The 23382-nt window shown below is 37.4% G+C and overlaps 1 protein-coding gene across 2 annotated transcripts in view; it reads right to left on the reverse strand.

Annotated features, from left to right (window-relative positions):
- TAF2 (TATA-box binding protein associated factor 2) overlaps positions 1-23382 on the reverse strand; it is a 103982-nt gene that overhangs the window by 26940 nt on the left and 53660 nt on the right. For both annotated transcript variants that reach the window (XM_073018331.1, XM_073018330.1), the window contains exons 18-22: positions 22229-22339; positions 6696-6889; positions 4880-5019; positions 2397-2466; positions 8-117 (exon numbers count right to left, since the gene is read on the reverse strand). In XM_073018331.1, the coding sequence (XP_072874432.1) occupies positions 8-117; positions 2397-2466; positions 4880-5019; positions 6696-6889; positions 22229-22339 (625 nt within the window). The remainder of the gene's footprint in view (positions 1-7; positions 118-2396; positions 2467-4879; positions 5020-6695; positions 6890-22228; positions 22340-23382) is intronic.

A 23382-nucleotide genomic window follows, 5' to 3' on the forward strand; every position in this document is an offset into this window, starting at 1 on the left:
CTCTCACCAGAATTCATAAGTTTCCAAAGTTGATCTACCAGGGCTTCATTGCATAAGGGAGACTCCATGTTCTTAGTAAATGGTGGGTTCTTAGTCAACATGTTGAGAATCTTATGCCTGAAAGATTAAAAAAAAAAAATCAAATTTTCGCTGACCATTTACTGACAGATGCTATGAGTAGGAGACACCATAAACATTGAAAAATTATCTGTAGTTTCTCCTTCCTATTTTATCACTTTCTCTCTTAAATCTAGCTTTGTGTTTATTTAGTTTAATTTCCAAAGACACCATGTCACATCCTGAATATTTACTACTTGTTTTTTCACTGAAACACTCTGGGGTTTGGATAAGAGAGTAATTTTAAAAAATTCTGGTGGATTTGGTCTTTCTAAAATCACCTTACTGTGTGATGAGATCTTCTAAAACCTGACTCCACATAATCCTAACCAATCTTTCCCATCCCACTTTTTTTTTTTTTTTTTTTTTTTTTTTTGAGATGGAGTCTCGCTCTGTCGCCCGGGCTGGAGTGCAGTGGCGCCATCTCAGCTCACTGCAAGCTCCGCCTCCCGGGTTTACGCCATTCTCCTGCCTCGGCCTCCCGAGTAGCTGGGACTACAGGAGCCCGCCACCACGCCCGGCTAGTTTTTTGTATTTTTTAGTAGAGGCGGGGTTTCACTGTGTTAGCCAGGATGGTCTCGATCTTCTGACCTCGTGATCCGCCTGTCTCGGCCTCCCAAAGTGCTGGGATTACAGGCTTGAGCCACCGCGCCCGGCCTCCCATCCCACTTTCTAAAATGAACATTCCACTCTGCTTAGATATATGTACAATGATTGGTAAGTATAAAAATCTTAACACAGAGCAAAAAAATCTATATATAGACCAATAAGTCTATATTCGAGATAATAAAATGAACATATATGTGATTACTATAGTATATTTGTAAAACATGGAAATGTGCAGAAGTATTTTAAATATAAAGACTGTAAAAAGTTTTCTTTAAAACAAGCTGAGGTTGAGAAGAGTATCCTAATAGAGGGTAACATTTAAACTCCACTACTGGGAGTTTTTATCTCATATGAGAGGCTACCTGAACATATTATGGAGTTCTCTAAAATATAGGGCAATGCAATGAAAACAAAATTTGGAAAAGAAAACATCCACTGCTATGAGTAGAACACACCATTAAAGGCTAGAGAAAAGAACGGAGAAGAAACCTACTGCAGTAGTCTAGCATTTAATGAAAGCATCAACATCAGCTCTAGGACCAAGTTTGAGAAATTACTAAGAGTAACTGCAATGCTTGGATATAAGTGAGGGAGAAAGAAATTGGGTTGTAATTCTTATGGAGGTTGGCAAAACTTTAAAGAAGGTGAATTGGGGAAATTTTTACATTTAATTGATGGTAGTAAGACATCAAATTGGATTTGTAATTGAGAAAGAGATGGGAGAAAAGTGAAACTGCCAGATTGTAAATAATTTAACCCCTTTTGGCTGCAATTTAATGTCTGTAAACCTAAAAGATGTAGATTCTGTTAACATCCTCTTGTGCTTTGAAATTTAAGACTGTGTAAAATAAGACTACTGAAGGGTTTTAAGAATAAAAGTGAAATGTAATTACAGAATGCAATTTACAGATAGGTAATATAAATGGCGATATAAATCTTTATGGATATTTCATATCCATATTTTCATCTTTATATATAAACACAATCCCTCTCCTTCAGGCCTCATACTCTATTTGTAAGAGTCGATCAGTAATATAGGTAAATAACATATTTCAAAATGTGAGTTTGTTCTTTATTGCATTTTAAGTTGTTATACTTTTAATTTTGCTTGAAGAAGAAAAGTGAAGTTTCTGTCTGGCTGCTTTCCAAGTCACCCAAATTACTCTAAATGACAAGTAAGGTCTGCTAATAATTATTTTATTTTATTATTATTATTATTATTTTAGCTGAGTGCAGTGGCTCACGCCTGTAATCCTAGCACTTTGGGAGGCCCAAGGGGGTGGATAACTTGAGGCCAGGAGTTCGAGACCAGCCTGGCCAACATGGCAAAACTCCGTCTCTATTAAAAATACAAACATTAGCCAGGTGTGGTGGTGCATGCCTGTAATCCCAGCTACCGGAGAGGCTAAAGCAGAAGAATCGCTTGAACCCGGGAGGCGGAGGTTGCAGTGAGCCGAGATCATGCCACTGCACTCCAGCGTGGGCCAGAGTGAGACTACATCTCAAAAAAATTTATGTTGAAAATCAAATTTAAAAAGGACATGAATAAATGCAAAAGATATTCCCATATTTTCAAAAATCATAAACAAGCATTTTATGCTTAATCTGAAATTACTCAGTTCATTATAGGACTTAACAAAATATCATAGCATCATAGCACATAAACTAACCTTACATAGGGTACAGGGTCATTCTGAATCATATTAAGTAGCCATTGCAGTTCTTCATAACTTCTGTCCACTGAAAATAAAAGAAAATATATTTGTTGTTAATTATACCAAATAAAATAATGAATAATGAGTGATAAGCAGGGAGTTTACATTTAATATTTAGGACTCTGCCTTAGCTGAGTTTTCAATCAGCATTGAAGGTTATAGGTAAGCTCCTACATTTTTATGCAATGGGCCACTTTGTAAGTTTTATAAGTATCAAGCTATATATTAGAGCCAAGACATAAAGTTGCATCAAGAATATATTTTTTTACTAAAGTTCAAACCAATGGCAAGCATAGCATAAAGCAAGTTGTAATTAAGAATCCTAAATTACAGATGATTAACTGTACAAAATCTGTTTAATACAATTGTTTTCCTAGATGCCTAAATGATGGAGAGGTTTGACACTCAATGGTATCTCAACTATATTATATAGTATAGTCCACTGTTTTTGCCCAAGTGGTTTCTTCCATTTAAGACTAAAGAACAGTTTTACTTTTCAAGCATAATATAAAAGGCAGTTACAAAAATAGTGCTACGAATATAGTTGACATAAAATGACTAGCTATTTCCATTCACCTTTTCAAACAAGTTTTGCTTTCATAATTTGAAAAGCTGCGTCTTCAGAATTTTACTCGCAATACTTTTCATTTCTTCCATTTTCTAACTTCAGTATCAATATTTACATTTACAGTTTAACAAAACATGAAGTCTAAAGTCATAGTTCACATTTAGACATGAACAAAAGTGAAGTGTAGATTCACATTTCACAATTAAATTATATCTATTAAAGTTTAGCATTCTTTTGAAAATCCTAATATTAGTATTCTATTTCATTTCAGGTAGTACAAGTTCATAAAATCTTACTCATATTTACGAGACATTAAAAACCATTCATACATCTTGGGAAAGACTGGCAACAATGGCATATTTGGTGGATCTCAAAACTTGTCAAAACAGAAATGCAGACAGATATAGGATTACATTGTCTTTCATGCCAAAAAATACATTTAACAACAAAATCACTGTTTTCATAATTATTTCTAACAGGAAAGGATATTTTAAACCTTCAATAAAAACGAAGCACAAATGACAGTCCTTTTCAAAGTTAGATCAACACATAAGAATATACACATTATGTTATTACTCTTTATTTTCTGACTGTAAACAAGTATTTCTACAGAAATTTACCAAAAATTACAAAGATTTGAGTATACTTTTCCCTACTTAAAAATGGACCAGTATCTACTGAAGAACTTCTCTCAGCCCTTCTTCTCCTTCCACAGTCAGACAAAAGTTTAGCATATCTTAAGTTTTTTACTCCTCTCATATTTTAGTGCTAGAATCTGGAATTTTAGACTTAGATTACATTTACATGTTTCTTCTATTTTCATAATTTTTTAAAATTATTTTTGAAATACACATTAAATTTTACAATCAGTTTAACAAGTATTTAAGCTTAAGTATTTGACAGGCATAGTTATTCATCACCAGTTCTTTCATTTCACATTTTCACCAGTCTTGAGTTATTATTTTGACTCACATCCAGGTCAGCTGAAAATTATCTTTGGGAGTTATGTTTTTAAGAATGTTGCATAAGAGATGCAGTTCTAATTCTCCAAGGCTACATGAGCAACACAACTTTGGCAAGGCAGAAAATCTTGGGGCATAATTTTCCCTAATAATGACATAGCCATTTGTTCACTGTCTTTGATTCTTCATATTCTAAAGAATTCAGAGGCCATACTATTCTTTTGCCTTGTACAATAATCTGGTTCTGATAGTCCTAGAAACTCACACATTTTCCCTTAGCCTTAAAAATTAAAATTTCATCAGAAACTACTATAGGTCTGCTTCATTTACACAGTCCCAGAGTATTCTGTTATTTCTTAGATTACTGCTCGTCTTCTACCTGCTCTATTCTTCATGACTTTTTAACATTTCCATCTCTGTATCTTTCTCCCCTAAATTAAAAAAAAAAAAAAAAAATGTGTATTCTTCTCTTAGCGATTTTTTGGTCTTATGTTTTTTCCATATTCATGATGCCTTGCCTAATTCCCCTACTGAAGTTTGTGTTTATGTCTAATCCTCTACTTCACAGACACAAATTTTTACACAGGTGTGAGATGTTTTCTTGAATCCTTCATAGAAATTTCCCCAAAATCTTCTATTTCCTAAAATAACATCCAATTAAAGCTACAGGATGAACACTGACTTCTTGGAAAAGCTAAAGATGCCTATAATTTTATTCCTTTCCCTCATTTATTAACTGTTATGTGAATTCTACATTTATCAAAGATGATTTCTAAATCACTGAGTCAAGAATTTAAAATTAAAATATCTGTATTGTACTATTATGAAAACCCCAATAAGTAACACAGGCTTTAAAAAGTAAATATTTCTTTCTAAAATGATAAAAGCATGTATTTCTAAAGTATTACCTTTAGTATAATCAACAACTGCTTCCAAAGCTGCTATCCTAATGTCCACAAAGTGGCCATATTCAGCATAAGATTTAAAAAGAGCTGGATCACTTGGCACATGTCCGTTTTTCTGAAGTACCCGTATGGCTCTCAAACAACTAGGGAAAAAAATATGTATGTTAACTACTTTCACTGAGGTATTATGAATCAATTTGTTTCCTAGACATTAGAGATTCCTTTGTGGCAATCAATTTAAAAACTGATGTGATTTTAATCCACCTTCAATTTTGTAATAGAGTCACATGCCACATAAAAGACATCTTAGTCAATGATGAACTGCATATACAATGGCGGTTTAGTAAGCTAAAATTAACTTATCACTGAAGAAAAAATGTTTTCAATATATTTAGTGTAGTCTAAGTCCACGGTGTTTATTATGTCCACAGTAGTGTACAATAATTATGTCCTACACCTTCACATTCACTCACTACTCACTCACTGATAAACCCACGGCAGCTTCCAGGCCTGCAAGCTCCATTTATCTTATGAAAAATGTCCTATACAGGGGTACCATTTATTATCTTTTATACCATATTTTTACCATACCTTTCATATGTTTGGATATGTTTAAATATATGAGTACTTACCATTGTGTTATCAATTACCTACGGTAGTCAGTATAGTAACATGCTATACAGCTTTATAGCCTAAGAGCAACAGAGCAATAGGCTATACCATAAAGCCTAGGTATACAGCAGGCTACACCATTTGGTTTGTGTAAATATACTCTATGACATTTGCATAAACAACAAAATTGCCTAATGACTCATTTCTCAGAACATACGCCTGTTGTTAAGTGACATAAAACTATAATAAATTTTTGCAATGATAAAAATTCAAAATTAATATCTAAATTCTGTTAAAAGAAAACAAATTCCAGCCAGGTGTGGTGGCTCACGACTGTAATCCCAGCACTTTGGGAGGCCAAGGTGGGTGGATCACCTAGGGTTGGAAGTTCGAGACCAACCTGACTAACACGGTGAAACCCCATCTCTACTGAAAATACAAAAATTAGCCAGGCATGGCGGTGCATGGCTGTAATCCCAGCTATTCGGAAGGCTGAGGCAGGAGAATCACTTGAACACGGGAGGCGGAAGTTGTGGTGAGCCATTGCACTCTAGCCTGGGGAACAAGAGCAAAACTCGGTCTCAAAAAAAAAAAAAAAAGCCAGAAAGAAAAAAGAAAACAAATGCCCAAACTCAAAGTTTCAAGTGTCATTATACTTGTAACAGGAATAGTTTTTCAGAAAAAGAAGTATTTAGCATAAAATATAATTTAAATATTTTCTCCAAATGTTTTAGTAATATATTCACTATATGGAAAGTTAAAATTGTTTATGTTTGAATCAACTTTGAGCAAACTCTTAAATTGGCAGAACTTCTTGACAGCCATATAAAGCTGGTAAAAGTGAAAAGTCATCTTAAAAAAAGGCTAACAATAGAGAATGTTTATACAAAATCCAATGGAAAAAAAAGAGTATGCAGACATCAAAGCAATGCTTATGAAGAATTTGTGATGACATGAGAAAATATTTATGATATAAACAATACAAAAATTACATATACAGTATAATCTCAAGTAATTAAAAATTTATGTAATTAAAGAGAGAAAAAATTTATAAGGACATTCTCCAAATACTAATAATTTATCTGTGGGTGGTAGAATCATACAGAATTCTAGTTTTCTCCTTTACTTTACTATATTGCCCAATTTTCTACAATGAAAATAAATTTCTTTTATAGTTATAAGTTTAAAGTAAGGAATTTAATCATACCTGACAGTGATGGTATGTCTATAACTCGGAAGAAGTTTTTCCATATTCAAAAATCTGGTGATTTCTTCAAGAATGAGTCGCACATCAGGATTTAAGTTATCCAAAGTTCTAACTTCATTATTCACACTGACTGCAGGTGTAACAGAGTTGGCCAGGGCATCAATCATTTCTGCACGATAATAGTTATCTGAAAACTAGGCCAAAGAAAAATTAAGCGAAGACAACAAAATTAACTCTTCTGATCAAAATTAACAAAATAAAATTTGTACAATTATCTTTTAGATAAAATAAAATTTTCCCCAAAACACAAGCAAGTCCTCTGGTAAATATTCAACTCCACCCTTTGCATACAGTCACTCTGAAAACAGTGAAAGAGATTCACTATAACGATACATTAGCTTACTGAATAAATACTCACTACTTCTCAAGTACTCTTACAGTAACTTAGCCAGATACTTCTAAAAGGAGACTACAGTATTGCTGTAACACAGTTTCAAATTCGATGCTATACTTTAACATATTAACACACAAGCAATGATCATCAGATATTTGAAGGAGGCATCAAAATAAAAAATAGACACCAGAACAAAGACAAAAAAAAAAACAAAAAACCCAAAAACAAAAAACAAAAAACCAACATGGAAGAAACAGAGAATGCAAGGAAAAGAAAACCAGTAGGGAACAAAAAAATTTAAAAACTATCATTAATATTGTCTGAGAAATAATCAATTAAGGTATGCCTTCCAATAGCATAACATTATTTTAAAAAGAAAGAAACATGCAGGAAATAAGGATCAAAATTAAATTGGAATATAAAACAGAAAAAAGAATCCCAAAGTTTTCAGCAAAAAAAAAGAGATAGAAAATAGGAGGGAAAGCATAAGGAAACTAGAGGGTTAATATAGGAGTTCTAGCCAGAGAAGCAGAAAAGAGAAGGAAGCCATTTAAAAAAAACAAATCCTAATCTATATGGCAGTCAATTCTTACAGAAGTAATTTATTGAAAAGTGACCTGGATGTGGCTTGATTTATACTCAGCAAATCAGATGCTGTGGCCTGGGAAATTCAACATGGAGCAAGCAAATGAATTCTATCAGCATGCTGAGAATATTTTGTGCTAACACAAACTGCCAAGGGACTGGAATAAGAATACCTGCCCCCTTTTGATTTCTACTATGGAGGCAGAAGCTCACATTGACACACATATTGCACAGTCCCTAAACATTTTTATGTTCAAATATGGGGCAGGAAAAAAATGAAGGCACATAAAAACAAAGAACACCAAAGAAAAAATACCCCAAAAGTATTCACTATAAAGTTTTGCTTTCAGACCACTATAATGATTGAAATTTTAATTTCTATAGCTTCAGTTTACTGGAGCCACAGAAAACAATCATGTGACTTTGGGTAACTCTCTTAACTTTTATAAGCTTCAATCTTCTCACATGAAAACTGGGACAATAATAGTATTTAAGGCTGGAAGTGGTGGCTCACGTCTGTAATCCCAGCACTTTGGGAGGCAGAGGTAGGCAGAACACTTAAGGTCAGGAGTTAGAGACCAGCCTGGCCAACAGGGTGAAACCCCATCTCTACTAAAAATACAAAAATTAGCCAGGTGTGGTGGCAGGCACCTGTAGTCCCAGCTACGTGGGAGGCTGAGGCATGGGAATCACTTGAACCCAGGAGACAGAGGTTGTAGTGAGCCGAGTTTGCACCACTGTACTCCAGCCTGGGTGACAGAGCAAGACTCCATCTCAAGCGAGCCAAGATCGCACCACCGCACTTCAGCCTGGGTGACAGAGCAAGACTCCATCCCAAGTGAGCCGAGACTGCACCACCGTACTCCAGCCTGGGTGACAGAGCAAGACTCTGTCTCAAAAAATAATAATAATAGGCCAGGTGTGGTGGCTCACACCTGTAATCTTAGCACTTTGGGAGGCCAAGGCAGGCAGATCACATCAGGAGTTTGAGACAAGCCTGACCAACATGGTGAAACTCCGTCTCTATTAAATACAAAAATTAGCAGGGTGTGGTAGCACATGCCTGTAATCCCAGATACTTGGGAGGCTGAGGCAGGAGAATTGCTTGAACCTGAGAGGCGGAGGTTGCAGTGAGCCGAGACTGCGCCACTGCACTCCAGCCTGGGCAGCAGAGCGAGACTCCGTCTCAAAAAAAATAAAATTAAATAAATAAATACTGTATATTTATTTCAGCGGTCTGGTGGGGATATTAGATCATCTATGTTTTGGCATAAGGCATGGAACACACAAGAACTCAGTTATTATTAGTGTTACCTATTTTAGTTATTATTTGCATTTATGCTATCCTTAGTATTCTGAGGTCATATAAAACTACTTAATTTACAGCATCTGACTATAAAAACTGATAAGCCTTCTTTTCAAAATGAAAACATAATGAGCCTTATGTGGTTCCACAACAATACTGAAGCATAAAATTTAATAATATGCCAGTGTGTGCTACACAAAATTGTAAATGATGACAAGCATAATGGCATGCTGTAAAGTAACATGGTAATACTAAAAACATTACCACACAAATGGGTAGCAGAACCTTACAGCACAATTCCCAGATTACATTCCCTGTGTAATTTTAGACTCTCAATTTCTGTGTCTTACTTTTGTCAAACAAGGGTTGACAAACAACTTCAACCACAGGAATAGGCACATTTCAAAGAATTTAACGTGAGTAAAATCACTATACAAAGTAGAAAGTAGTATAAAGGAATTAAATTATATAAACACTCCACAAAAAAAATGACATAATGTATAAAACATTTTCCTTTTCCATTTGAATATAATGTGATGTGCTACCATCCTAAATTCTAATTTCTTCAAGTAAAAGAAATTCAAGTATAAGGGGAAAAAAGGAACACTAAAAATTAAGGCCAAAATAAACTAGCAGACTAGGAAGGAAAGAATCTTACCAAAATGTTTTTAATTAATGTTTTTATTTAAAAAATACATATTTTAAATCCAGAAGGCAGAAGGTCAGGTATAACAGTTCTCAAAGGAAATAAAACATCTGGTTATTGAGAGGAAATTTAAATCTAATTTATCTCCATTGTTGTGTTTTTGCTATTATACAATGTAATAAGTTCTGTGGGCTTTCTGATTAAAGGAGATAAATTAAATACTTTCTAAATAGTAGCCAGATAATGATTGAGAAAGTGACTGTGACACACAGACACAATTAAATGAATACATAAATATAGGCATCTAGTACTTGTTAAGTGTTCTGGAGGCACAGAGATAAGACGACTTCTTCAAGACAAGAACTAGTTTATTTGCAAGCAAAATAGAAAACAACAGTAAGAAGACAGGAAAAGTAATCAAATTGTTCGAGGAGTCAAGAAAACGAAACAAAATGAAACAATGCATCCTATCAGGAGGATATACTGATCTTAGAAAAACAAGGAGTTTTTCAATAGGTAGAGGAAGGAGAAAGGTGCCCTGGGGTTAAGGAGACAACATTAACAAAAGTACAAGAGGCATGAAAATGCAGTGTGTTAAAGGAAGAGAAAAGTTACTGATGCAGCTTCACAGAAAAGATGTGCAAAGCTGGAGACGTGGACTGGGACCACCAACATTCAAAATGTTTTTGAATGCCATGCATAAATTTACTTATAAGCACTGCACAGTCTTTGAAGGTTTTTAAGGAGGGAATTTTTATAAGGAGGAAAGAAACTCAGGTGAACTCCATCACAAAGATTACTCTGGCTTAACTACAACAATATTTTAAGAGGAAAGGTATTGGGATATTAAGCTAGGAATGATGATAATGTTGCAATTGCTAATGATAGGCAACATACCTGGAGGGATTCTTCTAAGTGCTTTATATATATTATCTTGTGTAATCTCCATAAAAATCTTATGAGATAGAAGTACTATTAATAACACCCTTTGTCTTAATAGCTGAAGAAACTAAGACACTGAGATTAAGTAATTTGCTCATGATGACAGAGTTTTTTCTGGAGTCCAGAGAAGAACAAAGGCCTGAACTAGGACACTGAAATAGAAAAGATGATGCAGGTATCACAGCTGCTGAAAGGAAGAATCAAGTCTTATGCTTGGTGATATACACTACAACTACGATATTACATTCAATTTAACTTTACAAATAAATTCATTTTTACAACTTTATCTCAGCTAACCTACTTAGTGATTTAGGAATCTGTTGTAATAAACTATTTATATATTTCTTAATATTATCCCCACACATCAGTGGTTCTCAATACAATTCTGCCCCTCAGACTTTCTGGCAATGTCTAGAGAGATTTCTGGATATCATAACTGAGGTAAGGGGTGCTAAGAGCGTTTAATGGGTAGAGGCCAGGGATACTGCTAAACATGCTGCTGGGTACAGGACACCCCCACAACAAAGAATTATCCAACCCGAAATGTTAGAAGTGCCATGGTTGAGAAAACTTGTTAGACATGAAAGGGTATGAATATTTTACATCATAAAGCTACAGCATGAATAAGGCTGGATAGTCTATGGAAGTTTTGCTTACCAGTGAAGATTTACGGTGGCTCATACCTGTAATCCCAGGACTTTGGGAGGCTGAGGTGGGCAGATCACTTGAGGTCAGGAGTTTGAGACTACCCTGGCCAATAGAGTGAAACCCCATCTCCGCTAAACATACAAAAATTAGCTGAGTGTGGTAGTAGATGCCTATAATCCCAGCTACTCGGGAGGCTAAGGCAGGAGAATCGCTTGAACCCAGGAGGCAGAGGTTGCTGTGGGCTAAGATCGCACCACTGCACTCCAGCCTGGGCAACAGAGCAAGACTCTCTCTCAAAAAAATAACATAAAAAGTTGCTGATGGAAGATACATGATATATGCAGGTATGTATAACCTCTTCTGGAAAAGTATATAAATAGGGTAGAGAAGAGCTCTCAGAATCATTAAAAAAAGTGTTACACATGCTTTCTGATTTACATGCATACACATATGTGCACACACCTGCATATATCTTCTGGTTCAGTAAGCCTCCACAAATTTAATTCATATGAGACAGAACTGACAGCCACTGACAACAGGGGGATATAGGACTACCTTCCAATCTCATCAATTCTTATAATGTGACTGATAAAACTTTGTGGAGGAAAAGTATCTAAAATGAAATAAAAATATAGAAATAGTGATATAAAATATTAACACTGAGGTTCTGGTTCAAGATGGTTGGTTAGAAGCAACTAGTGGGAGCCTCTCTCACAGACAGGAATCAAAGTAGCAAGTAAATATGAACATTTCAACTATTATCATCTTAAGAGGGCATGCCGGAATTCATCAGAGAAGCAATGGGAATCATGGAAAGCAGAGGAGAGCAAAGCCTGGCAGCCAGCTGAACCAGGGCAAGTGTGGAGCTGGAAGAAGCTCCCTGATGTGGGGAAGGGATGAGTGAGTGAGAGATCCCTGGGGTTCCACACTTCTACTAAGAACTTTTACAATCCTAGCCACAGGGAGCCAAGTCCTCTTGGCCCCTCAGGCCTCCAGTCTAATACAGAGAGCTGCCTGGAGACTGTAGAGAGACTGCTGGAGTCTACGTGGAATCCCACAGGCTTTGGTCCTTGAGCAGTCAGGTGCCAGCTGCTACTGCCCCACCAGGGAAGGAGCAGGCAGGCCCGGTATTTTCACACAACCCAAAGACAGATACGGCAGCACAGTAGAGAGGAGCAGGCAGAAAGTCTGCTTCAGCTACTCTTTGCTAAACAGGTTCCCACTTCTTCAGCGCTGGGTCCACAGCACAGCCGCCCTGCTGCTGCATGTATATTTTGGCTGTGGTCCAGTGTTGTGAAAGTCAAGCCCCAAGAAGCCAGGGACCTGCCCTTTGGCTCCTGCCACAGCAGCTGTCACCACCATAGGCCACCACAGATGCCACACTGCCACCTCAAGGCCAGGGAGAGAGGGGGAGGCTGAGCATGTTTGCATGTCCCCAACAGCAAAATACACCACCACTCCTGTAAAAGGGAAGTGCAAGCAGGTCACGCATGAGGCCCACAGCAGCCAGCCTCCATTGCTCCAGCTGAGGGAGTCCGCCTTCCTCAGCGAAAGAACAGCAGCGTGGCCACCCTGCTCCCACCCAACTGTTTCAGCTGCCAGCCAGAGCCCTTCTGAGAGCCCATGCTGACAGGCCTGTGATCAACCCTGGGGTTCCCACCACCTGCGTATTCTGTCACCAACTCAGTTGTTACTGCCTGAGGATTCCCATACACCATCAAGCAGGCCATTTACAGGCTCTGGGCTTGGAGGTTTGCCTTGTCCAGTCCACTACCTCCAGCTTTGTACCCCTTTACCATGAAGGTGCATCACTAACTTTTCTCTTGCTTTAACACACTGCATTTTCATGCCTCTTGTACTTTTGTTAATGTGTTCTTAACCCCAGGGCACCTTTCTCCTTCCTCTACCTATTGAAAAACTCCTTATTTTTTCCTCTTGGTATTGATTTCTAATTTTATTCCACTGTGGTCTGAGAAGATACTTGATATGATTTTGATTTTTTTGAATGTACTGAGATTTGCTTTCTGGCCAAGCATATGGTCAATTTGGGGGAATGTTCCATGTGCAGAGGAGAAATACATATTCTGCAGTTGTTGGATAGAATAATCTGTAAATGTCTATTAGGTCCATCGAGTCTGGACTTAGGCTGACCCAGTCAGCTGACAGCACCACAGCGGACACCCACCTGCTTGTGCCAAAAGATGGAGCCCTTTCCCCTCTCTGCTCAAAGCAGCAGCATTACCACACTGGAGAACAGGTGAGAGCCACAAAGCTGCCTGTATTGGGCTGAGTGAGGAGTTCCAGCATGAAACCACTCCAGCGGAGAGCAGGGGGAGAGGTGTCTTCTGCGATTCTCACTTACACTATGGCCTGGAGACAGATGACAGTGTGTATCTGCATGGAGAGTTATGAGCCCCAGAACAAGAGTGTGACAGGGAAAGAGGTCACGTTCCTGCCTAATACTTGGAGCTAGTGCAGCCCTCCTGCAGAGACTTCAGTGCATTCACTAGGAGCTTCACCAGCCACCCCCATCAGGGCTGAAACCAAAAAAAGAGTACCACACAGTAAACAAAGATCAAGTACACATCCATCTGCTTTTACCACAGCTGGCTCTTACCTGTAAGCACCACCTACTGGCTTGTAGGCTGAACTGCATAACCCAATACAATAGAAACCCAGCCAAAAAAAATACCCTACCCAATATACTCTACAGTCGCACCCTCAAGGTGGGAGGGGAGAGGGAGTCCCATCCAAACGAAAGTAAATTCAAAAATCAGAAGTGACAACAGCTACAGATGAGAAGGAATGAGCACAACTCCAGCATCATGAAGAAACAGAATATTGTGACACACTAGCTCGCTTATCAGTGGATCCTAACCTAAATGAAAACTTTGAAATGATGGATAAAGAATTCAGAATATGGATTGCAAGGAAGCCCAATGAGACACAAGAGAAAGTGGAAAACCAACACAAAGAAACTAGAAAAACAATTCAGGAGATGAAAGACCAGATAGATGTATTTTTTAAAAAGCAATAAACAGAACTTCTGGAAATGAAAAATTCACTTAAAGAATTTCAAAACACAGGTGAAAGCTTTAACAACATACTAGACCAAGCAGAAGAAAGAATTTCAGAGTTTGAAGACTGGTCTTTTGAATTAACCCAGTTAAAACTTTTTTATTTTTTATTTTTATTTTTTGAGACGGAATCTCGCTCTTGTCCCCAAGCTGGACTGCAATGGTGCGATCTCGGCTCCTTGCAACCTCCACCTCCTGGGTTCAAGCGATTCTCCTGCCTCAGCCCCACAAGTAGGTGGGACTACAGGCACGTGCCACCATGCCCAGCTAATTTTTTGTACTTTTAGTAGAGACGGGGTATCACCGTGTAAGCCAGCATGGTCTCTGTCTCCTGACCTAGTGATCCGCCCATATCAGCCTCCCCAAGTGCTGGGACTACAAGCATGAGCCACTGCACTCAGCCCCCAATTTTTTTTTTAAATGAACAAAGTCTTCAAGAAATATGGAATACATAAAGTGACCAAACCTATAACTTATAGGCATTCCTGGGGCAGAAAAAAAAAGTAGTAAGTTTAGAAAGCATATCTGAGGAACGAATTCAGGAAAATTTCCCCAATCTCACTACAGTGATAGATATCCAGACAAGAAATCCAGATAACAACTGGGAGATAATGAAATAAGACAAATCTCACAAGAGCATACAGGGGCCAGATCACCCCAGGTCAACTTAAAAGAACAAATCTTAAAAGCAGCTAGACAGAAGTGTCAAATCACCTATAAAGGAAATCCCATCAGACTTCTCAAAAGAAACCTTATAAACTGGAAGAGATTGGGGGTCTATTTTTCACTTCTTTAAAGAAAAAAGATGCCAGCCAAGAATTTGATATCCTGCCAAACCAAGCTTCATAAATGAAGGAAAAATAAAGTCTTTCCCAGACAAGCAAATCAAGGGGAATTCATCACCACTAGACCAGACCTATAATAAATGCTCAAAGGAATTCTAAACATAGAAATGAAAAGATGACGCTCACCAACATAAAAGCACATGCAAGCAGAAAGCTCACAGATCCTATAATTACACAATTAAGGCTCCAAGGCAACTACCTACAACAGTATGACAGGAAGAAAACCTCACTTTTCAATATTAACCTTGACCAGAAATGGCATAAATGTTCCACTTAAAAGATATAGCGTGGCCGGGTACAGTGGCTCACGCCTGTAATCCCACCACTTTGGGAGACTGAGGGCTGACTGCCTGAGCTCAGGAGTTCCGGACCAGCCTGGGCAACATGGTGAAACCCTGTCTCTACTAAAATACAAAAAATTAGCTGGGTGTGGCAGCATGCGCCTGTAGTCCCTGCTACTCAGGAGGCTGAGGCAGGAGAAATGCTTGAACCTGGGAGGCGGAAGTTGCAGTGAGCTGAGATCACGCCACTGCGCTCCAGCCTGGGCGACAGAGCGAGACTCTGTCCCTTAAAAAAAAAAAAAAAGATACACAATGGCATGTTGGATAAAAAAAAAAGACACTACTATCTATTGCCTAGAAGAGACCCCTTTAATGACAAAAGACACCTACAGACTCAAAATAAAGGGATGGAAAAAGATATACTACGCAAATGAAAAATAAAAGCGAGCAGGAGTAGCCACTCTTTTTTTTTTATTTATTTATTTTTTTGAGACAGGTTCTCGCTCTGTCGCCCAGGATGGAGTGCTGTGGTGCAACCTCAGCTCACTGCAACCTCCCTGTCCTGGGTTCAAGTGATTCTCCTGCCTCAGCCTCCTGAGTAGCTGGGATTACAAGCATGCGCCACTACACATGGCTAATTTTTATATTTTTAAGTAGAGACGAGGTTTCACCATGTTGGCCAGGCTGATCTTGTTCTCTTAACTTCAAGAGATCTGCCCTCCTCGACCTCCGAAAGCACTGGGATTACAGGATAAGCCACTGTGCCCAGCCAGGAGTAGCCATTCTTATATCAGATAAAACAGACTTTAAACTGACAACAGTAAAGAAAGAAAGAAACAAAATGAAAGGCATTACATACTGACAAAGTTTAAAACAAAACCAAGATTTAATTATATACACACCCAGCACTGCAGCACCCAGATTCATAAAACAACACCTACACCTAAGAAAAGATTGACAGCAATGCAATAATAGTGGAGGACTTCAACACCCCACTGAAAATACTAGACAGGTCATTGAGGCAGAAAGTCAACAAAGAAACTCTGGACTTAAACTAGAATCTAGACCAAATGGACCTAACAGACATTTACAGATAATTTTACCCACAACTCCAGAATATACGTTTTTCTCATCTGAACTTGGAACATTCCCCCAGATTGACTATATGCTTGGTCAAAATGCAAATCTCAATAAATTCAAAAAAACCAAAATCATATCAAGTATCTTCTCAGACCACAGTGGAATAAAATTACAAATTAATATCAAGAGGAACTCTCAAAACTACATGAGCAAATGGAAACGGAACAACTTGATTCCAAATAATCTTTGGGTAAGCTATAAAATCAAGACAAATAAAAAAAAATTGAATGAAATAGAAATACAACATACCAAAACCTCTTGGATACAGCAAAAGCAATGCTAAGAGTAAAGTTGATTACGTTACATGCCTACATCAAAAAGATAGATCTCAAATTAACAACCTAATTTGGATTGAACAAAGAAAATGTAGCATATATACCGAATGGAGTACTACGCAGTCACAAAAACAACAAAATAGTATTGTGCAGCAACATGACTGCAGTTGGAAGTCATTATCGTAAGTGAAATAACTCAGAAACAGACGATCAAATAGCATATCCTCTCACTTATAAGTGGGAACTAAACAATGGGTACACATGGACATAAAGAAGGAAATAATAGGAACTGGGAATTCCAAAAGAGGGGAGACTAGGAGGGAAGTGAGGGTTGAAAAATTACCTATTGGATACAATGGTTACTATTTGGGTAATGGGTACGCTAGAAGTCCAAACCCAAACATTAGGTAATATATCTATGTAACAAACTGCAGACGTACCCAACTCTTCCATCTAAAACAAAATAAAATTTTAAAAGACACATAATATAAAATAATAATATTAATTAAAATAAGGCTGGGCCTGGTGGCTAACGCTTGTAATCCCATAACTTTGGGAAGCCAAGGTGGGCGATCACCTGAGGTCAGGAGTTCGAGACCAGCCAGGCCAACATAGTGAAACCCCATCTCTACTAAAAATAAAAATTAGCTGGGTGTGGTGGCGGAAGCCTATAATCCTACTTACTCAGGAGGCTGAGGCAGGAGAATCACTTGAACCCAGGAGGTGGAGGTTGCAGTGAGCCGAGATCATGCCACTGCACTCCAGGCTGGGTGACAAGAGAGAGACTCCATCTCAAATAATAATATTACTTAAAATAAGAAAATACAGGAAAAGCACTTATGGTACTAAGAACGTATTAAGCACTCAATAAGTGGACATCAGAATCAACATCATTATTGAAAAAGCAAGCTTGGACTTTCTCAAAAACAAACAAACAAACAAACAAAACACCAAAAAACCTATGGTTACCTTTCTTTAAAAATTTCCTTTTTTAAAAAGATAGAAGAAGTAATAGCACAATTTGGCTACAAAATTAAATAGCACAATTATCTAATAAGTAGATTATTCTTATCCAAATAGCACTGTGCTAAAGCTATTCTTATAATACACTACCATTTCTATTATGTAAAAAAAAATACAAAGAGGTCTGAAGAGCTCAGTTTGCTGATAAGTTCCAAGTTAAAAGTTGATATACTTTTAAATTTATATCTATATCCTCTTTGTACTTATATAATTTATACAATAATAGAAACTGGATTTATAGTAGGAGTTAAGATATTCACATCTTACAAAGTAAGTAAAAATGTGAGGAAGATGGATCCATTTTCAAGAAATATGCCAAAAGTTATAAAAATAACTTCTAAAATAATGATCTTCTTGAAACCTCTCAAATTCAAAAAGCTCCCTCTCTATACTTTTAAGATTCTATAATTGACCATGTATTCCTCCTCTCCTGTCCTTTCACCTCATCAACTTACAGCTCTCTCTAGATTCAACCTTTCCCAGGAAGCCTTTTCTGGCTTCCCCATCCTTAATTTGGGTTAATCCTTCCAAGCACTTCCTCAGCAGGTTAGTTAACCTAATGTCATAATACTTATCTTACTAAAAATACTGTTCTTGGTCGGGCGCGGTGGCTCACGCCTGTAATCCCAGCACTTTGAGAGGCCGAGGCGGGTAGATCATGAGGTCAGGAGATTGAGACCATCCTGGCTAACACGGTGAAAACCTGTCTCTACTAAAAATACAAAATATTAGCCAGGCCTGGTGGTGGGTGCCTGTAGTCCCAGCTACTCGGGAGGCTGAGGCAGGAGAATGGCGTGAACCTGGCAGGAGGAGCTTGCAGTGACCCAAGATTGCGCCACTGCACTCCAGTCTGGGCCATAGAGCGAGACTCAGTCGCGAAAAAAAAAAAAATTGATCTTTTGTATATTTCTTTCATTACAGATTAAGTACCTGGAAAGATCATAAGTTATTCATCTCAGCATCATCAAAACCTAGTATTAATGTCTATTAAATAAATGAACTTTAAGTGTCTTAGAGAAAGATAACTAAAAGGTGTCTACTATTAACCAGTATTTTATATATTTACTATGACATATAGACTATCTACACATATAGACTATCTACACCAAGCTTGTTCAAGACAGCCCAGAACAGCTTTGAATGTGGCCCAACACAAAATCATAAAATTTCTTAAAATATTGTGAGTTTTTCTGCAATTTTTTTTTTTTTTTTTAGCTCATCAGCTATCGTTAGTATTAGTGTATTTTATGTGTGGCCCAACATAAGTCTTCTTCCAATGTGGGCCAGGGAAGCCAAAAGACATCCCTGATTTACACGGAGAAAATTTCTTTACAAAACCACATACTGACTTGATTAGTAAAACTGGTCCTAAAATCCCAATCTTGGACTTCTTTAAAAGCAGCAGAGATAATTACTTCCCCTTATATGCTCTTACTCCTGTTACAAAGCAAATAGCTGAACTAAATTACGCATTTGGCTTCTTGTAGTTGTAGTGTTCCATGAGATTTGAACCTGGTGCTATTAGAAAGAAACTCCAGCATCATACGAATAAAACGGCTCATTAAAAAATTTCAATTTACTCCTAGTAGGATCCTCGGAGCTATTTTAATGCAACATACATGGTAAAAACAAACAAAAAACCTCTAACAAAGCCTGACAGGACAAAAAAAGAACTTTATTAAATATTTTAAAAATTGGAGGCCAAGCGTGGTGGCTCACACCTGTAATCCCAGCACTTTGGGAGGCCAAGGAGGGCGGATCACAAGGTGGAGAGATCGAGACCACCCTGGTCAACATGGTGAAACCCTGTCTCTACTAAAAAAATACAAAAGTTAGCCAGTTGTGGTGGCACGTGCCTGTAATCTCAGCTACTCAGGAGGCTAAGGCAGGAGAATCACTTGAACCCAGGAGGCGGAGGGTGCAGTGAGCCGGGATTGCGCCACTGTACTACAGCCTGGTAACAAAACCAGACCCCGCCTCAAGAAAAAAAAAAAATTGGAAATCAAATCCCCAAATCAAGCCTCAGAGAGTAATTAAAAAAATAATAGTAATTATGTGTTTTAGGTACATTTGAGGGCTTCCTACAAGCAGGCCAACACAATTTAAAGGTTGACTGCAGCTGGTCATGGTGGCTCACACCTGTAATCCCAGCACTTTGGGAGGCCAAGGCAGGCAGATCACTTGAGGTCAGGAGTTCGAGACCAGCCTGGCCAACATGGTGAAACCTCGTCTCTACTAAAAGTACAACAATTAGCTAGGTGTGGGGGTACATGCCTATAGTCCCAGCTACCTGGGAGGCTGAGGCAGGAGAATCGCTTGAACCTGGGAGGTGGAGGTTGCAGTGCGCCGAGATCACGCCAGTGTACTCCAGTCTGGGTGACAGAGCGAGACTCTATCTCAAAAAAGAATAATAAATAAATAAAAAATAAAGGTTGATTGCTGAAAAAACTTTAACATAATCATGAAATTAACTTTTAAGTGAAATAATGGGAAACATAGCCTGTTATACCATCCATCAGATAAAATTTCCCTGGGAACTACTTAGCCACCTATGTATTGAGTGAAATAAAACACTAGATGACTTATGTTAATTTAATGTTACTAGTTTTAGTTACTAGTTATTAGTTTTATTATTCTAATTTAGTATTAAATTACTTGAAAATCTGAGCCATTTGAGCAAAACAATAATGAAAGAATAAAAAGCACATGCTTCCTAAAATTGGTATGCATAGATGAGCTTACTACTCATTAAAAAAGGTTGGACTATCATGACAAAGGCAACTAAAAGATAACCTTGGACTCCTATGTCCCTGATATGCCTTATTCTGGGAGAGACCAATGACCATAAACCCTATCAGAGATGAAGTCAACAGTATTAAACAGTGGCAAGAAAAAATGAGTTAACATATTCTTTTAAAATGTTAATTTTTAAAGGAGTCTTTAAGCTTAAAATTATTTGAATGTTAAAGAGGCAATATTTTTTCCTGATTTTCATTAAAATAGTCATCTTTTAATAAACATGCCTGTGACTTTTTTTTTTTAACTGTTGTAATGTTTTATTAAAAGTTTCATCAATTTGACTTATCCTAACACTTACTTGTGTCTTCGTATGTGCTATTCCTTCTGCTAGAACAATCTTCCTAGACTGGTCCTACTCAAACTCTGGGAAAATCCTACTCATCTTTATGACTCAGTTTGAGGGTCACTACTTCTATACTAAACTTCCCTGAGTCTCTCTCTACATCCTTCGAAGTAGACACTATATCTGACCCTCTCTCTGTATATGTGGCTTCCATGTCCATGGATTCTGCATCTGTGAATTCCACCAACCTCAGATCAAAAATATTTGGGGGAAGAAAAAGGAAGGCTGTGTCTGCACTGAACACATATGGACTTTTTTCCTTGCCATTCTTTTCTAAACACTACAGTATTAACAATGATATATATGGCATTTACATTGTATTAGGTATTACAAGTAATCTAGAGATGATTTAAAAGTATGTGAAAGAATGTGAATAGGTTATATGCAAATATTTATATAAAGGACTTCAACATTTGTAGATTTTGGTATCCAAAAAGGGGGTCCTGGAATCAATCCCCCATGGACATTGAGAGAGGACTACACCTTGCATTCCCCTAGGGAATTATATATCCTTCCATTGGATCAATTATTACATATGACTGCCAACTGTTTACTTGTCTGATTTCCCTACCAGGTTGTGTCCTTGATGGTGTAAAATCAGACTAATATAGAGCAGTTGTTTAATGAATAAATAAAGTTCATTAAGACATCAACCATCTTTTCATTCCAGCTAACATGGGACACTCTCTAGCATAGCATATATTCTTAAAAACATTTGTTGATTGTTGGACTGTTAAAAAGTAGGATGAAATAATTTTTGAAGCATGACACCCAATTGCTATTTGCTAAATAAATGAATAAAGACATAATGGTAAAGAAAAAAAAAAGGAAAAGGTCAAATGAATCAAGGAACAAGTTAATCCCAATCGAGAACTCTTTTAGGTATCATTAGGTGAACAAAAAAATAAATGTATACAAATAAAATTGTATTGTCAGGTTTTACCAAGTTTTAGCTGGCTATCCCCAATTTGATGCACTACCCTCTCCACACTACAAGAGGTTTGAAGAACACTTAAAAACTAATCTTGTTTTTTATCCACTGGTTATTCTAATAAATCGTGTTTACATGCCTCTGTCTCTAGAAATTTCAAGTACTATGGACTCAACGATGATTTTTATAGACTACTTATTCAGAAACAAATACCATTGGGTACTTTTGTAATATTAAGAAAATTATTTTGCCTTTCTAAGAAAACTGTTGTAGAAGATAAAAAAATAAAAGTACTCACCTTATTTTTCCTGTTGTCATTGTACTTGATTAAGTCTAAAATAAACGTTAAGACTTCTTTAGGACAAAGATTATGAACATCTCTTAATAAAGCCATTGCAACTGGCATAGTCTACAAAAGAAAAAAAGAAGAACTTTTAAAAGCACATAACCTAACTTTTTGTTACTATACTTCATTGAACTATAAGTAGAAAAGAGTTACTCTTGGGCTGACACAGATATCTGGACAGAGCTTAACACCTCCACATCCCAACCCCTCCCACTGACAACATATCTCAAAGCATTCTAACATAAGAGAAGAGCTGGGCAGGAAACTAAGGGAAGAGTTGCATGACTGCACATCACTCTGTAGGCTATGTGCCTTGGTCCTCATTTGCCGGAGAAAATACATGTGATGTAAATTATATAAATTCGCTTCTATGTGATACAGTGGAAAAGGCATAGATTTTAGAATTACTTCTGTGTAATACAGTGGAAAAGGTACAGATTTCAGCATTAGACGGACCATTATTCAATAACTAAACTCTACTACCTTCTGTGCTAGGTGCCTTTAGCTAGTTGCCTATTGAGTAGGAGCCTCATTTCCTCACAACCATTTTCAGGATTAAACGACATAAGTAGGTGGAGCCACTCAATCTTAGAACAAACTGATTCTCCCAACACCTAATCCTCAGGAACACCCAGTCCTTAACCTAAGGAAAAAAATGATAAATCATCTGAAATGCAGCCTAATTTTTCTCTTTCCAAATTTTCACAGGCAACATTTTTAAGAAAGTAGAAACATGACTTACACACATTGGTTAACTCTGTCAGTAAAACAAACCTAATTAAATTCTAGGCAGGACTACAGATGACTAGACATCTTAGTCTTTAGCACATGGGGAGATATGGACTAAACCCTCCTACTCAAAATAATTATTCCTCTAAAATGGAGGTCAGAAAGGAGAATGGCTCATTTTATTGCTTGAAGAAGCAGAGATAACAAGAGCAACAATAGTCAGTGTTAGTACTATAGGAACAACTGAGGGAGAGGTTCTTTTCCATAGAAATACCTGTCTTATGCCCTTTCTGCCCTTTGAGACTCAAGTTTCATTTAGGCACCAATCTCTCTCTCTCTCCTGTCCACTAGAAGTATTATCAGAAAGGTGAATTGGA

The sequence above is a fragment of the Chlorocebus sabaeus genome, chromosome 8 (genome assembly GCF_047675955.1).
Source record: "Chlorocebus sabaeus isolate Y175 chromosome 8, mChlSab1.0.hap1, whole genome shotgun sequence".
Classification (NCBI taxonomy): domain Eukaryota; kingdom Metazoa; phylum Chordata; class Mammalia; order Primates; family Cercopithecidae; genus Chlorocebus; species Chlorocebus sabaeus.